General features: G+C 45.7%; 1 protein-coding gene across 1 annotated transcript in view; it reads left to right on the top strand.

The window, feature by feature from the left end:
- The first annotated feature begins 9602 nt into the window (after positions 1 to 9602).
- Positions 9603 to 17969, top strand: part of TMEM243 (transmembrane protein 243) — a 41528-nt gene continuing 33161 nt past the window's right edge. The window contains exons 1-2 of the mRNA XM_075345236.1: positions 9603 to 9747; positions 13254 to 13515. Of these exons, the coding sequence (XP_075201351.1) occupies positions 13411 to 13515 (105 nt within the window). The 5' untranslated portion in view covers positions 9603 to 9747; positions 13254 to 13410. The remainder of the gene's footprint in view (positions 9748 to 13253; positions 13516 to 17969) is intronic.

Below are 17969 nucleotides of genomic sequence, written 5' to 3'. Positions count from 1 at the left end.
TCTATTCTTCTTGGTGTGTTATTTATTCAAACATTACACCTAACATATGTGTGCAAGACTTCATTAGGAGAGGTACACCTCATACCCATGTTCCGGGGTGTATGGTCTACAGCTGGAGACCATGCAACCTTTATGAGGCCTGAGGGGTTGGGGCCGGAGCCACTTAGCATTGAGCTCTCCATTTGTCACAATTTTAACAATATCCACATCTTCAGGATGCGGACAGTGTTGAATAGAGTGATGGATCAGAGAGCCAAAGGCTATCTGTTCCACCATTCTGCCTGCACCTGTAAGTCTGAGATTCAGTGCAGTATAGGAGGGATGATGTCACTACTGCTCACCTGCAGTATGGAACCTCAGCATTCACCCTGTACGGACCAGAGCAGAATGGTGCCGGACAAATTCAATTAAAAGCTAACAAAGGCAGATGATGGGGGTAATGAAAAATTAGAAATGAGTAGTGCTAGAGGTACAGTACAGACCAAACGTTTGGACACACCTTCTCATTCAAAGAGTTTTCTTTATTTTCATGACTGAAAATTGTAGATTCACATTGAAGGCATCAAAACTATGAATTAACATAAGTAGAATGAAATACTTAACAAAAAAGTGAGAAACAACTGAAAATATGTCTTATATTCTAGGTTCTTCAAAGTAGCCACCTTTTCCTTTGATTACTGCTTTGCACACTCTTGGCATTCTCTTGATGAGCTTCAAGAGATAGTCACCGGAAATGGTCTTCCAGCAGCCTTGAAGGAGTTCCCAGAGATGCTTAGCACTTGTTGGCCCTTTTGCCTTCCCTCTGCGGTCCAGCTCACCCCAAACCATCTCGATTGGGTTCAGGTCTGGTGACTGTGGAGACCAGGTCATCTGACGTAGCACCCCATCACTCTCCTTCTTAGTCAGATAGCCCTTACACAGCCTGGAGGTGTGTTTGGGGTCATAGTTGTGTTGAAAAATAAATGATAGTCCAACTAAACGCAAACCGGATGGAATAGCATGCCGCTGCAAGATGCTGTGGTAGCCATGCTGTTTCAGTATGCCTTCAATTTTGAATAAATCCCCAACAGTGTCACCATCAAAGCACCCCCACACCGTCACACCTCCTCATCCATGCGTCACAGTGGGAACCAGACATGTAGAGTCCATCCGTTCACCTTTTCTGCGTCGCAGAAAGACACGGTGGTTGGATCCAAAGATCTCAAATTTGGACTCATCAGACCAAAGCACAGATTTCCACTGGTCTAATGTCCATTCCTTGTGTTTTTTAGCCCAAACAAGTCTCTTCTGCTTGTTGCCTGTCCCTAGCAGTGGTTTCCTAGCAGCTATTTTACCATGAAGGCCTGCTGCACAAAGTCTCCTCTTAACAGTTGTTCTAGAGATGTGCCTGCTGCTAGAACTCTGTGTGGCATTGACCTGGTCTCTAATCTGAGCTGCTGTTAACCAGCGATTTCTGAGGCTGGTGACTCGGATAAACTTATCCTCTGCAGCAGAGGTGACTCTTGGTCTTCCTTTCCTGGGGTGGTCCTCATGTGAGCCAGTTTCTTTGTAGCGTTTGATGGTTTTTGCCACTGCACTTGGGGACACTTTCAAAGTTTTCCCAATTTTTCAGACTGACTGACCTTCATTTCTTAAAGTAATGATGGCCACTCGTTTTTCTTAGCTGCTTTTTTCTTGCCATAATACAAATTCTAACAGTCTATTCAGTAGGACTATCAGCTGTGTATCCACCAGACTTCTGCACAACACAACGAATGGTCCCAACCCCATTTATAAGACAAGAAATCCCACTTATTAAACCTGACAGGGCACACCTGTGAAGTGAAAACCATTTCTGGTGACTACCTCTTGAAGCACATCAAGAAAATGCCAAGAGTGTGCAAAGCAGTAATCAAAGCAAAAGGTGGCTACTTTGAAGAACCTAGAATATAAGACATATTTTCAGTTGTTTCACACTTTTTTGTTAAGTATTTCATTCCACATGTGTTAATTCATAGTTTTGATGCCTTCAATGTGAATCTACAATTTTCAGAGTCATGAAAATAAAGAAAACTCTTTGAATGAGAAGGTGTGTCCAAACTTTTAGTCTGTACTGTATTTCCAAAGATTGTCTCAATTCATTGAAAAAAATCAAGAATTTCACAGAACCATGAGTCCATCGGCTTCTTATCTTCATCTCATCTCAAAGGTATGGAATCAACATAATCACATAACATTAAAATAAAGCCCCAAGTTATACTATCAGATTCTAGATAAAGGCATAGGTTTTCTAAGGTATCCATGTCTTACTTTTTTTTTTAACGCGTTCTGGGTCATGGTTTCTGAAGGACAAGCCAGAAAGTCCCTCTAATCTATAAATCTCATGTACTTTATCCAGCCATTTTTGTGGTGGGGGGTTGTAATCAATATTCACTTTAGCTTCCAAGTATGTAATTAGATTCTTCCTGGATGGTCTGTAAGAGAAGGTCTAGTGAGAGCAATCATTTCGAAGAAAATCTTAAAATCAGATTTTGTGTTTTTTTTCAACATTGTGCCACAAGAGTTTAAAGGGGTTGACTGAAACTTATTTTTTACTATGGGACTAAAAACTAACAATCAGGTAGATACTAACTACCTGTCTATCCGCCTGGCACCGAGCTCTGTCCTCACAGAGTAATCAGTCTGATCCTGCCGGCGATTCTGCAGCTTCTGCTGACGTCACACCGACAGAGCGGCACCTTCTCTTCTGCTCTGTTGACGGGGCATGACTGCTGATGTAATGCTGATTCACGGCTGGCTCTCTACTGCCTAACTGCGAATTGCCGGCTGTCATTCAGCATGGCTCTCCACAGTAATGCACCGGTAAAAGAGCAGCCTGGAAGAGGATGAGCTACTCTGCTGATGTGGAGCAGCTGAATCTCTGGCAGGAGCGCTCAATGACTGCTCTCGGCCAACGCTGGCTAGAACAGGCAAGTAGTTAGCAATAAAATATGATGCCTTGAAGGGACAATGTCACTATATATGGAAAGATAGCCAACCTAGGAGCAACCCCTCCAACAAAGATGTGAGTTGAAGAGCTTGTAAGTATATAGTGCTGTAAAATTTGACACATCTCTCAGCTCTTGTTCACCACTGGCACAAATGTATGTCGCTCAAGGGCTGGATAACAGAGAACAGTGGTAGAAAAAGGGTTTTCATAAGCCGCGCCAAATGATCACTGGTTCAAGTAGTCCGATTAATGAATATTTAGCACAGGTCTACGCAATGCACCCTTTCCCGCCCGTTTTTTTCTAACAGAGGCGGTCCTTTGACGTCAGCAAATGTATATACAGTATGTGTTGTCCATTCCTGTTGCAATAGATTTGATGTTATCTTATGCCTAACGGTCCTGAGGAAGGGAGCTGAGCCTCCAGAAACGCGTAGACCTGTGCTAAATAAAGATTCATTAATCGGACTACTTGAACCAGTGATCATTTGGCGCGGCTTATGAAAACCCTTTTTCTACCACTGTTCTCTGTTATCTGCCACTCGGGTTGCTGCTGCCGTGATCCAATTCATCCATGCCTTTACAGTAGTTGTGACTTTCACAACTACATCTGGTGAGTATTATTTCTCCCTGTCCTCCTCCCCATACATTATTGGAGTAAGACCCTATTGCGCTTGTTTTTCCACAGCTCTTCCTTTATTGACTCAAGGGCTGGAGGAAGCTTCTGTCGTAATTTATGCCCATTCTATAAGGTAAATTATACGATGGGCTGCTGATAAGTCTTTGGCTTTACCCAAAAAGAAATGAGAGGATGATAAAACTTTCCATTTATTCCACATACTCTCCACTTATGTGAACACACTTCTTACATCAGTATTCCAAGTTCTGTAAACCTAGCAAAAAGAAGGATTTCAGTTGTGCCTCAAACCAGTCATCCATAGCAGCCATGGCATCAGAAATGGTGTGAAATTTGGTACCCTTGAGGTGTTTCTTCAGGTTTGGAAACAGATGATGTCGGAGGGAGCTAGATCTGGTGAATAAGGTGGGTGGTCAACCAGCTAGAAGCCCAGCTCTGCCAGTTTTGCCATGGTCACTTGTACAGTGTGAGTGGAAGCATTGTCTTGCAGGAACAAGATTCCTTTGGACAGCTTGCAGTGCCTTTTGGCCTTTAGAGCTGCCTTCAATTGGTCTAAAAGTTCAATGTAATACCCTGCATTGATGGTGGAACCCTTTTGAAGGTAGTCCACTAGCAGTACATCCTCCTTAACCCAGAGCACAGACGCCATAACCTTAGTGACTGATTTTTGCAACCTGAACTTTTTTGGACGAGGAGAACCACTGTGCCTCTACTCTTGACTGCTCCTTGTTTTCAGGGTCATACAAATAAATCCAGGTCTCATCCATAGTGAATAGTCGATCCAGGAAGTTCTTATCAGTCCGGAAAAACTGACAAATGGACCGGGAAGTTTTCACTCGCATGCTTCTCTGATCTGTTGTAAAAAATTTGGGGGATCCACCTTGCAGATAGCTTCCTCATGTCCAAATGTTAATGGATAATGACACAAACACGTTCACGGGAAATCCCCATGATGTCTGCTATTGCTTTAGCTGAAATTCGTTGATTCTCCAGTATCAGGTTGTGAACAGCATTGACGATCTCCGGAATAACAACCACTCTCGGCCGTCCAAGACGTTCCTCATCATTGGGGCTGAAGTGGCCCGTTTTAAACTTGGCAACCCAGTTCTTAACTGTGGAATATGAAGAGCATTGATCCCCCAATGTCTGCGACATATCACCATGAATATCCTTCGCGTACTTTCCCTGCAGAAACAAGAATTTTATCACTCCTCTGCTCTCAGTTGCTGTGAATATCGCATTAGACTCCGCCATTTTGTTTTCCCACATGCGTAGAACACTGTTGCCATAAGCAACAAACACAATTTTGAAAACAAATATTAGACACATGAGGTTTTCATGTGATATAACATTCGTTACCATAGAAACAAAAAAAGATCACAAAGCCAAAGATTTATCACCAGCCCCTCATAGTAAATGTGTTGAGTAAGCTCATCCACACCCAATGTCAGCCAAGCAACGCCATCTTTAAAAAAAAAAAGATGGTGTTGGCCAAGACCGGTGAAAAACTCCAAAAGTTGCTCGCAAATTTTGCAACATTTAATTTTACGCCAGTAAACTGCTTGTTGAATCAACCCCTTCATCTTTAGCAACTTTCTAATGTTGCAGAAAGTCTTCCTAGAAGAGTGGAAGCTTTTGTAGCTGCAAAGTATGAATCCATTTTGTTTTATTATTGGATCCCATAAGAGCTCTCGTAGGTGTAAAGCCCCTTTCACACATCAGTTTTTTGCCATCAGTCACAATCCGTTTTCTTGATGGATCCGTCGCAGATTTTAGCTAAATTGATGCGACGGATCTATTTTTTGACGGCTCCGACTAGCTGGGGGCTAAATAATAATTGGAGCATGCTCAGTTAAAAAAAAAATGGAATCCGTCGCTGGATTCTGTCATTTGATGGATTACGACAGATCCCGCGCCCATAGGCTTCCACTGTACCAAATGATGTCCGTTTTTTCGACGTACATAAAAACGTTACTGTTGCCGTCATCTCCATCTGATGGACAAACATTTTCATACGGATCCGTCAAACAACGGATGAAACGTGAGGCAATCTGTTGCTAATACAAGTGGATGAGAAAAAAATGGATCCAGTGGCATCAGTCGCCGAATCTGTTTTTTTTAAAATTCAATGGATTGTGACTGATGGCAAAAAAATGATGTGTGAAATGGGCCTAAAGTGCAGGTGTCCCAAAACTTATGTCCAGTCACCAGCATTCCGCTAAGGGTACGCTCACACGAGCGTGAAAATCGGACGAGTGCAATGCGAGAGAATCTCGCCTTGCACTCGGACCTATGTTAGTCAATGAGGGAGAGCAGTTGGTCAGCTTTTCTCGCATCCAGATTCTGGATACGAGAAAAGCGGTAGCATGCTGCGATTTTCTGCTACAGCCGTATCCCTCGCACCCATTCAAGTGAATGGGTGCGAGAGGAACATCGGACTGCACTCGGAAGTTATCCCAGTGCAGTGCTATATACGCAAAGGCTGACAATTTAGGAGATGGGAGGATTAACCCCTCCCTCTCCTTTGCAGCGCCTGCACTCAGCTTCACAGCTGTCACCCGATTGCAGGATCGAGTCACGCTCGCAGCAGAGCCTGAGCTGGAAGTCATTAGCATATCTCTTCCGATGCTGTTGCATCGGATGCCATACGCTCGTCTGAGTCCAGCCTAATGAATATGCTCTCTGAAGGGAAATGTCGCCTTGGAATAATTATATAAAGGAGGATCATTTGTTTAACCCCTTAACACCAAAGCCTGTTTTCACCTTCCTGACAAAACCAAATGTTACAATTCTGACCAGTGTCACTTTACGAGGTAATAACTCTGGAACGCTTCAATGGTTCCCGGGGATTCTGAGATAGTTTTCGCAACATCTTGCACTTCATGAGGGTGGTAAATTTAGGTATACATTTTTTACTGTATTTGTTAGAATATCGGAATCTTGGTGAAAATGTTGATGATTTCGCAATTTTGAAACTTTACATTTTTATGCCCTTAAACCAGAGTTATGTCACACTGAATATTTCCCACATGTCTACTTTACATCTGCATCATTATTGAAACATGGGGGGGGGGGGTTTGTTGGGAACTTAGAAGTTTTAAAAGATTATCAACAATTTCTAGATTCCAGCAAAGTTTACAAAATCATTTTTTAGGGGCCACGTGTGTGGTGGAAAATTACTGTTTGAGCACGCAGCAGGGTTCGGATGGGAAGGAGAGCGATTAGTAACGCGAATACCAGCGTCCACACACTGTGTACCGCCCCGCGGGCGCTCGTACTGCGGGTGGTGGCTCGAGCCTCTCACGGACCCGGGGGTCACGTCGCTCTGAAAGGGAGTTGGCGCTACATGCGGGGATTTGGGTGTTTGGTTTGGGATGATAGTTCGTGACGCCACCCACGGGTTGTGGTGATTGTGGACACCACTGCTGCGGTGAAGGTGTGGGGCTCCCGGGAGTGATGTAATGGCGCAGCTAGGTGTTGACCCCTCCGTGGGTAGGGGTTGTTGGTCCCGGGGCCCGGTAGGCAAGGGCCGGGGTGCAGGGTGAAGTGTTGTGGTGCAGAGCGATGCGGTGCCTGATGGCACTGGTATACTCACTCTGACATAAGACACTGGAGTCTCTGGTAAACCAAACGGAGTGATGAACGGGGCCCGCAGTCGGCTGCAGCTTCTCCCAGAGTAGGTTGGTGGTTTCCGCCTTTCTCCTGCACCTCTGTGTGTAAATGTTTGACTCCTATGCCTAGACACCGGTAGTCCGCTCCCCGACTTGCATATGCCGTAGGGGCCCGTTTGCCCGCAGACGCTGGCCCTTTGGGTCTCTATGCCTTGGCGGTGGCTTTACCCTGTATGGTTGGGCTGTTGTCTTCTAAAGGGACTTGTGTGGGATAGGTCCTTAAGTCCAGTCCGCAATCAGTTGATTCGACTCGGCTCTGTCGGTTCAGGGCTTTGTACTGGGTCTGAGTACCCTGCCTGGTGCTCCGGTATCCAGGTGGCTCCCTGGTTCGGTTCCGGCGGGCCACAACCCTGTCCCGGTCCCTTACAGTTCCACCGGTCGTATTCCCGGTCTCCTGCAGGCGGCCACCACCGTCTGCCTCCTTGCCAATGGTGACTGGGCTCCGACCCAGCCACCGGAGTAGTCTATGGCAGGCCTGAGCGCAGGTCTGCCTCTGGACTCAACCTCTCTCCTTCACTGTCAAAACTACTCTGCACTCAACTTGACTACTGTGTTTCCCGCCTCCAGGCCTGTGAACTCCTCGGTGGGCGGAGCCAACCACCTGGCTCCGCCCACTGGTATGGACATCAAACCTGGAGGGTGGTATCGAGGTTTTTAAGTTGACTGGTGTTACCTAATCGGAAGGGGGGTGTGGTGTTGTGTGTGTGACTACCTGGGATGACCCGACTAGTCCGGGGCGTCACAACTGTCCAGCCCCCTCTCAACAAGTGACCCCACTTTGTAAACTAGGCCTCTAAAGGAACTTATCTAGTTGCGTGATGAGCACCTTAAAGCCAAAGGTGCGTCACAGAATTTTATAATGTTGAGCATTGAAAATAAAAATCACATTTTTCCCACAAAAATGGTGTTTCAGCCCAAATGTTTTTTATTTTCACAAGTATAACAGGAGAAAATGCACCATTGAGCAGTGACAGTATCTTGAATGTCCTAATTTGGCTGCTATTGGTCGATCTGCACAGACTGACCAATCGCGGAAGGTGGGACTACCACTGCGTGACTGGGGGTCCTCATAGTGATTGGTGCTGACACAGACAGCACCAATCAGCACTTCACAGTAATGTAAAAAGCATTTTCATGTGTGATGTGCTTTACTGCTGTGGTTGGCTGATCGTATTTGACCATCAATTGCTAATGTGGGAGGGCGGTGACAGACTCCTGGGCTTTGAGGCAAAATTGTAACGTATAAATCCCAGTGGACAGAAGGACCTATGTTGACGTCATGTCCATGTGACCAGAAGTGAGCGTGGCCTCTGCCAACATAGCTGATACCAGGAAGATACATTATTCCTCTAAGTCCACGTGGGCACGGAGTTGATTATAATAGAAGCGGGGATCTAGGGGTAAGACCCCAAGATAGGGAGGGGTGAAGGGGGGACGATGCCCCCCTGCATGAGTATAGTGGACGGGGGGAAACCACCACACCCACCAATGAAGCCGGCCACTACGCAAGCTAGTCATGTCCACAGGTCCTTCTACCAATTGGGAATAGGCTACAACCGAGACAAAAATGGCTGCTGTTGGGGAAGAAAGCCAACTTCATCTAATCACAGCCCCTTTAGACATAGTGAACGTTCTCCCGCAGGACGTACCAGTGCATCCAATGCCAGGAAGGGTTTAATAAAAGGGCGGACATATCATTGGTGCAGACTGTGCAGCCGCACAGGGGCCCCAGAGGTCAGGGGGCCTAAGAGGTCAGGGGGCCTAAGAGGTCAGGGGGCCCATCAATACCTCCAGAGCAGCTGGAATTGTGCATTATGAGGAGCTCTTGGGCTGCAAAGGGCCCATCTATTGTTCTTCCCCAGGGTCTCTAGTCTGTCTGTGTCCACCAGTGAGCCATTTTGGGCAGTAAGATGTTACTGGTAGCTCCTGAGCCCCATTATTGCACGTCTTTGATAGCATTGATCTTTTCCTTTAGGCCCCCTAGGCTCCAGGGCCCGGTACTATTCAGCTATGGCCATGGGGCCTGCCTATAAGCACGGCGCACCCTGCCCTGACCGCCCATAGCGTTACACGGCAGCATTACTATGCCCGGTGCCCGTAGCTTCACAGCGTTATATTGTGCTGGGATTATGAGCCATTTCACGCGCCATAATGAGCAGAGGAGCCAATGAGCGATCAGCTATCGGGGGCGCGTCCCCAGCATCGGCCAATAGCGTGTCTGCTCTGCTAAACATAAACAAACAGCACGTCTAGCGGGGCACTGCCGGGCAAGTGACGTAGGGGGCGTGTCCGTGCGGCCGCCAGACATAGAATTAGCAGCTAAAGGAGGAGCCACATACAAGTACGCATGCGCAGACCCATAACACCGGCTGCTCTGAGAACGCTGTGCCGGGCACGGTTGTCCCGGTAACTATGTGCTAAAGTTGGGGTTGGCGTCTCCCGGAGGCACGGTACTTACAGTCGGGATGCTAAAGGTGACGTGTGGCTGTACTGTGCATAGACCTGGGGGGCGAGGGGCATGTGTACTGAATAGTGAACAGGTAAATTGATGGTTTCATTACCACCACCGGCCAGATGACGAGGGGGGAATAGGTTTAGGCCTGTGTGGCAGTGACATGGTTAACAAGTCTGGCTATGATTTATATGCTGTATGGTAATGAAGTGGTTAAAAAGTTTTTTGGTTTTTCTTTTTTCTCTTCATGCTTGTTTAGCACCATCTTATTCCCCATAGTTTTCCAGACCTCCTCATCGCTGTCCCCATGGGGGCTCACCATCTCAATGTAGGGTTTCTATCCTGTGCAGTAAGGAAATGGTTAACAGTATGGCTTCTGTCCCGGGGCTCCTTGTACATGAGGAGTCTCATGGGTCTGCAATCCCTGATAGCCCCCTGTAGACCCCAGCACGCTCCCCCAGAGACTACCACCCCGGAAGGGAGCGGCCCCCGGACGGATCCATATAACTGGTCTCTGAGCCGCGGACGTACACCTCCCCGCTGCTGCACCACGGGGACATATTGATCGGTGTAATGTCCTGACCGCATCACCATCTGTAAAGTGTGTGTGAGCCATGGCAGTGCAGAGGTACGATTAGGCTGTGATAATGCGGCGTATGGGGCTCCCCAGGTCTCCCCTATTGTGCCAATGTTAAAGGGGTTCTCCAACCTTTTGGAGTCTGCAGTCACTGTGGAGGATTCTCCGGTACCGGAAGCGGTGGGTGAGTGACCTGAAGTGTGCGATTTACATACTTCTGGCCACTTTCCGACTGGACTGTATGTCCCCACTCAGTACACTTGCATTGACCCAGGCTGTGCTATCTAGTTGGCATGTGACCACGTGTGGAAATCGCACACTTGAGGTCATAGGCCCACTGCTCCCGGCATCGGAGAATCCTCATAGTGACTGGAGCCTGGCCTAGACCTCTGGTAAAAGCTGCCCCAATGACTGTGCAGATACGTCAATCCAACTGAGGAGGCTCACGACGTTCTGTGATAACCCAACTATGGGCCCACACACAACTGGAGATCAGCCATCACCCTCTTCAGATAAAACGCCAGAACTGAGGACCAGGAACCTATAGTTACAGTTCATGTGGATCAGGGACCCACAACCTCTGGCTCGGGGGCCCGTGATGTGTGGCTCATGGTTGTCTGCCGGCTTGTGGAGTAGCACCAGTTCTAGCAAATGGTTATGAAGAGAGGTCTCCAGATGGTGATTTATGTGAGTAGCCCCACACAGAAGAGCAGGCCTTGGGGTTCAGGAGACAAATGTAGTGCTAAGCTGGAGATGGGGTGACCCTGCCCGATAGTGGTGAGCTCTATGTGATGGTGTGCTGGGAGTACTTGGTGCAAGAATATGAAATGGGAGCCCCCGTATAATGGTGTACTGGAGACCTTTGTCATTATACTGATGCTGGGGCTCTGGGTGTCACCACAGTGAGGGAGTTCACTACTAGGACTTGATGTTACAATGCACCTTATACAATTTGGGCTGTTCACCAATTTCCTTTTTTTTTTGTTGAATAGTATTCTGATAACTGTAGTTAGAAGATGAAGACCTTCTTCTTACATATGGAAGTATTGTATTGCTATCCATATACCTGAGATCCGCCACCTGCCGGCCATAACTGAGAGTTCGCCCCTGTGTTCTCTGCATTTTGTTTCATCAGCAACAAAATTGAATTTGCAGCATTAAAGGGAGCTTTACACGCAGCGATATCGCTAGCGAAAGCACCTGCCCCGGTCGGTTGTGCGTCACGGGCACATCGCTGCCCGTGGTGCACAAAATCGTTAGGAGCCATCACACATACCTGCCTAACGACATCGCTGTGGTCGGTGAACCACCTCCTTTCTAAGGGGGCGGTTCGTTTGGCGTCACAGCGGCATCACTAAGCGGCCGCCCAATAGAAGCGGAAGGGTGGAGATGAGCGGCCGTAACATCCCGCCCACCTCCTTCCTTCCTCAATGCCGGCGGCCGCAGGTAAGCTGTAGTTCGTCGTTCCTGAGGTATCACACGTAGCGATGTGTGCTGCCTCGGGAACGACGAGCGACCTGCGTCCTCAACAATCAACGATTTTATGAAAATGAACGACGTGTCAACGATAAGGTGAGTATTTTTAATCATTAACGGCCGTTCGTTGGTGTCACACGCAACGGCGTTGCTAACTATGCCGGATGTGCGTCACAAAATCCGTGACCCCGGCGATATATCGTTAGATACGTCGTTTTGTGTAATAGGGCCTTTAGACCTCACATTTTACTGAAATCAAAAGCTTTTTCCAATCTAAAACGTTTTAACAGGCCAAGATACATAACATAGGACACTTTTTCTTTCATATCACATTTTTCACAATTCTTGCATCCTTTGAACTTGTGAGTTTTTGCATAGTTTCTGCTTGAATTTCTTTGCAGGATGTCAGAATATCGCCCCAGAGCTGCTGGTTGCATGTGAACCCTCATAGATATTTTGCTTGAGGATACTCCAAAGGTTCTCTATAGGGTTGAGGTCAGGGGAAGATGGTGGCCACACCATGAGTTTATCTCCTTTTATGCCCATTGAAGCCAATGATTCAGGGGTTTTATCTGCAGCTTGAGATGGTGCATTGTCATGCATGAAGATGGTTTTGCTACAGATGGCACTGTCTTTAATACCATGGTAGAAAATAAATTGTGAGTTAAGACACTTTATACTTTGCCAAGATCATTTTCTTACCTTCAGGGACTGTAAAGGAGCTACCAGCTCTATCCATTGATTTTGGAGGATCCTACACCTTGTGTTTCGTGGGACTCTAGAGTCATCAGCCGCTTCAAATACCTGTTTGCTGCATCATAATAGTATTTAACAACTGCTCACTTATTCCAGTAAATTTGTCTGGCAGAAACCTTCCTCATTATGCCTTTATCTGCACAAACCCATCTGTGCTGTGCATCTAAACAGTACGATGAACACTTATTTCATAAATCAATAGAATACAGGAAACTAATAAGCAACTCTGTAAGCTAGCTTACCGGTACACGCTGATGATGCTGGGCATTGAATAGCATGTTAGCACTTATATGTGTATATATATATATATATATATATATATATATATATATATATATATATATATATATATAATTAATTTTTTTTTATTTGCAGTAGCTTTCTGGGGTCCTAACTGGCAGTTCTTTCCTGTCACTTTGTCACCCAACATTCTCAGGCTTCTGCAATACAAATGTATCGGGAGCAAATAACTTGCCACATACAAGTTTCAAATATTGCTAACGGATAGGCAAAAATGTCCGATTCTCATTAGTATAGGCGTAAAGTTGGACGTGTTCTTCTGGACAGACCTTCTGTGTGCTGCTTTGGGGCATTATGGTGAAATCTGTTATCTGTTCCCGCAGTTATCTGTGGAGTGCTCCTTATCTGCCCGCACATTCGCTCGCTCGTCACACCTTTCATTGCACAGCTCTTCACTTCAGCTCTTTCTGTGTTTTCAGACCAATCGCCATGAAGTGAACATTCCAGACATTGCTCTCAGCCCAGTAGTGAATCTCCGGTGCGTCCTGTTGGTGCACTTCATGAGCCAGCCTCTCCCTCTTTACCATGTTCTGAAGGTGTCAGGTGTATGCTTTAATACACTAAAACACTAAGTTAATGACTGAAGAAGACACACCGTTTGTGATGGACGACTATACCACTAGGACCTATGGAACCGGTGGTCTGGACAACAGACCTTTGTTTGGGGAAACCTCTGCAAGGGTAGGTACTTTACAGCCGGTGAGTATTGTGTTGAAAGCACTGTATTTAAATATTACCTCTACACTTTTGGTTTTGCTTCCATTTTTCATGTGCTGAACTATTTGTCTCAAATATAATTCACAAATTGTCTAAATCTGTTTTGTGAGCTGTTTATTGAGAAAATCCATCCACCTCATAGGTGTAACATACCAAGGTCCTGATTAGACAGTATGATTATTGCACAGGTGTGCCTTAGGCTGATCACAATTAAAGGCTTTATGGGTTTTACAGTATTGAGACGCCCGGGGTGTGGGGGTCAGAAACTCAAGTCGGTATCTGGTGTGACCACCATTTGCCAGTCTGCCATCTACCCTTTACAAGGAAAACTGGGATTCATCCATGAAGAGAACGTGCTAGATGCCATTGAATGCAACCATTTCCTTACTCAAGTCCGTTACGACCATGAATTTCAGTCAGGTGGACACACTGATGATGAGGACGAGCAGCAGATGAACTTCCCTGAGATGGTTTGTGACTGTTTATGAAGAAATTCTTTGGTTATGCAAACCCATTATTGCAGCAGCTGTCCGGGGAGGCTGATCCGAGACGATCTTGGAGGTGAGGATGCTGGATGTTGAGGTCTTGGGCTGGTGTAATTACACGTGGTCTGCGGTTGTGTGGCCAGTTGGATGTGCTGCCAAATTCTCTGAAACGCCTTTGGGGACTGCTTATAGTAGAGAAATGAACATTAAATTCACGTGCCACAGCTCTGGTGGACATTCCTGCAGTCAGCATGCCAATTACACGCTCCCTTAAAACTTGCGACATCTGTAGCATTGTGCTGTGTGATAAAACTGCACATTTTTCAGTGGCCTTTTATTGTGGCCAGCCTAAGGCACACCTGTGCAAAAATCTTGCTGTCTAATCTGCATTTTGATATGTAAGATGGATCTATTATGCTGGCTAAGGAGAAGGGCTCACTAACACACATTTAGACAATTTTGTGAATATTTGAGCAAAAAAGGTGTTTTGCTTACAAAAAAAAAAGTTGTCTCCGATCTTTGAGCTAAAGGCCCCATCACACACAGAGATAAATCTTTGGCAGATCTGTGGTTGCAGTGAAATCATGGACATATTGTTCCATTTATACACAGCCGCAAACCTGGCACTGATTGTCCACAATTTCACTGCAACCACAGATCTGCCGCATTTATCTCTGTGTGTGACAGGGCCTTTAGCTCATGAAAAATTGGTTGCAAAAACAAGTGTTGTGTTTATATTTGTTTAGTATAGATACTAATAGATAGTTTCAGCCGTGGTTTTCTATATGTGCTCTGATGCCAAGTGTGTGGTTCCACAGATATGTATTGCAGCTGTTTGTAAAAGTCTATGGTTAGATTCCATGCAGGATTTTTAAACAGAAACCCGTAATTATCCAAAAATTGTCCAGAAGTTTCTCTTTATGCTTCTTCCTTTGCGATCCATTCCTGCTTTCACTTAAAGGGCTTGTTCAGGACTTATATATTCATGACATACAGTTAGGGAAAGTTATCAATATCAGATCCATGTGGTTGGATTTCCCTAGGCACTCGTATTGATCAGCGATTTACAGTTCATGCTGCTGGGTGTTTAACCCCCAACTTATCTGATAGGTTATCAATAAGTCTGTAATAACATTTTTAAAGAGGTATTCCATTTTACATAAATTATAACCTATCCAGTAGATAATTGATTAAATAGCTGTGACAAGGAAGAGTTTAATGGAGCGGTTGATCATACATACTGCTCCATTGTAGGGGTAAGGGTACCGTCACACTTTAGCGACGCTCCAGCGATCTGACCTGGTCAGGATCGCTGGTGCGTCGCTACATGGTCGCTGGTGAGCTGTCAATCAGGCAGATCTCACCGGTGACCAGCCTGCAGCGACGCGTGGAAGCGACGCTGCACTTGGTAACTAAGGTAAATATCGGGTAACCAAGCAAAGCACTTCGCTTGTTTACACGATATTTACCTTTGTTACCAGCGCACACCGCTTAGCGCTGGCTCTCTGCACTCCTAGCCAGGGTACACATCGGGTTAATAAGCAAACCGCTTTGCTTATTTACCCGATGTGTACTCCGGCTACGTGTGCAGGGAGCGGGGAGCCGGCACTGGCAGCCTGAGAGCGGCGGATGCTAGTAACCAAGGTAAATATCGGGTAACCAAGCAAAGCCCTTCGCTTGGTTACCCGATATTTACCTTGGTTACAGCTTACCGCAGGCTGCCAGACGCCGGCTCCCTGCTTTTTGCACATTCAGATCGTTGCTCTCTCGCTGTCACACAGTGATGTGTGCTTCACAGCGGGAGAGCAACGTCCAAAAAATGAACCAGAACAGTGTGTAACGAGCAGCGATCTCACAGCAGGGGCCAGATCACTGCTCAGTGTCACACAAAGCGAGATCGCTAATGAGGTCACTGCTGCGTCACAAAAACCGTGACTCAGCAGCGATCTCGCTATGTGAGAAGTACCCCTTAGTTTATACTGTAGAATGAGCAGCGTTAAATGAACTGTTAGCACATGACTGTTCTCACCAAGTGCAGGCCCTCGTGCATCATTGCAGGGATAATCATTTTAAATATACCTTCCCACATACTTGTTTTCTATCTCTGCCCTTCTCTTCCTCCTATGATGCCAGAACAGTCAGAGGTGGGGTGCAGACAGAGGGAAAAATAACAGGTGCGAAGGTGTATTTAACACCTTTACGACATAGGACACACCTATACATTCTAGGTCACATTTATCCTTGATCTGATCAGCAGATGTGCAGCTAACAGTCATGGGTGGATCAGAGAGCCACCTGTGCCTGTTAACTAGTTAGAGCGCACTGTCAGTTTGACAGCATGATCTAACAAGCTCTGGTCAGGATCGCGCCATTCGGCGGCCCCATGATGCAATTACGGGCACCAGTGAGTTGTCATGACAGCTGGAGGGTCAGCTGATGACACTTGTCACTGTCATGAAATGCTTCCTGTCAATGCTGGCAGAGCGCCTGCACTCATGCTGAACACTAGAAGCAATCGGACAGTGCAGGCATAAAGTCCCCTAAGGGGTCTAATAAAATCAATAAAACCGAAATGTTCAAATCACCCCCCCCCCTATTTGCCCCATATAAAATAAATGCATTTCTGAAGGTGGCGATACCAATCTAATCAAATTAATTAATTTTCTTTATATGTTCATAAAGGGCATAGCAATTAAAAAAAATGAAACCACCAGAATTGTGTCTTTTTGTTTGGTTGTCTCAACATTGCATTAAAATGCAATAACTGGAAATCAAAACATCACATCTATGCAAAAATGTTAGAATTTAAAAATGTCATCTCAAGACCCAAAAAATAAGCCCTCACTGAGCCCCAGATCCAAAAAATGAGAACGCTAAGGCTAGGACCCCACTTTGCGTTCTCCTAGTTGCAGTTCTAAACGCATCTTTTGGGCTTAATTGATTTGACCAAAGTTGCCTTTTTCAGAACTTTAGCGCTGAAAACGCATGCGTATTTACCGCATTTTAGATGCGTTTTCAGCGCTTTTTACCTGCTTTTTCACCTGCATTTTGACAGATGCGTTTTGAACATCAAGACACTGCTAAATAAAGATTAAACAGTCAAACATAATGAAAAAAAGAGAAAAAAAAGATCATATCTATATTAATGGAAAAAATAATGAAAATAGATAGATATATTTCATAAAAATATAGCGGTAATATACATCTTATCACTAAAATAGCAATAAATACATATTTTTTTTAAATAAAATTTGTCGTGTGTGTGTAAAAGCACATATGAAATCATTATTTTGATGTCCAAAACGCATGTTTTTTGCACTGAAAAAAAGCAGGTAAAACGCAGTAATTTGCTGGAATCTTGGTTTTTGCCATTTCTCATTGACTTCCATGTTGGCAAAACTGACCTAAAATGGCAAAAACTGACATGCTCCTTCTTTGAATGCATGGTTTTTGCCACAAAATATGCAAATTAAACGCAGCTTTTTGAAACGCAAAGTGCGGTCTGAAAATCAACATTTCTTCATCGTTCCTTATGGGAGACCCAGACCATGGGTGTATAGCTTCTGCCTCCGGAGGACACACAAAGTAACTACACTCAAACGTGTAGCTCCTCCCTCCTAGCATATACACCCCCTGGTAGCCAGTCCTAGCCAGTTTCAATGCTTTGTGTTCAGGAGGTACACACACACATGCATTCTCTGATTTTTGATTGTTTTGGATTTCAAAGATTTGGAAGAAAAGCGGGTCCAATCTGGACTCCCGGCATGTCCCTTCTCACCCCACTGTGTCGGCGGTGCTGTTAAGGTTGACTTTACAAGGCTGGAGCCTTCACATGCCGCTCTCCTTCACCATCCCCTAGGGCTCTGGCTTGAAGTGGGAGCCTACACGGTTCTCACTGCTTTGCAGGAGACCGGTCTCCATCCGCAGCCCTGT

Source organism: Anomaloglossus baeobatrachus, chromosome 4 (genome assembly GCF_048569485.1).
Source record: "Anomaloglossus baeobatrachus isolate aAnoBae1 chromosome 4, aAnoBae1.hap1, whole genome shotgun sequence".
NCBI lineage: Eukaryota > Metazoa > Chordata > Amphibia > Anura > Aromobatidae > Anomaloglossus > Anomaloglossus baeobatrachus.
This window is presented reverse-complemented; position numbering and strand designations above follow the sequence as displayed.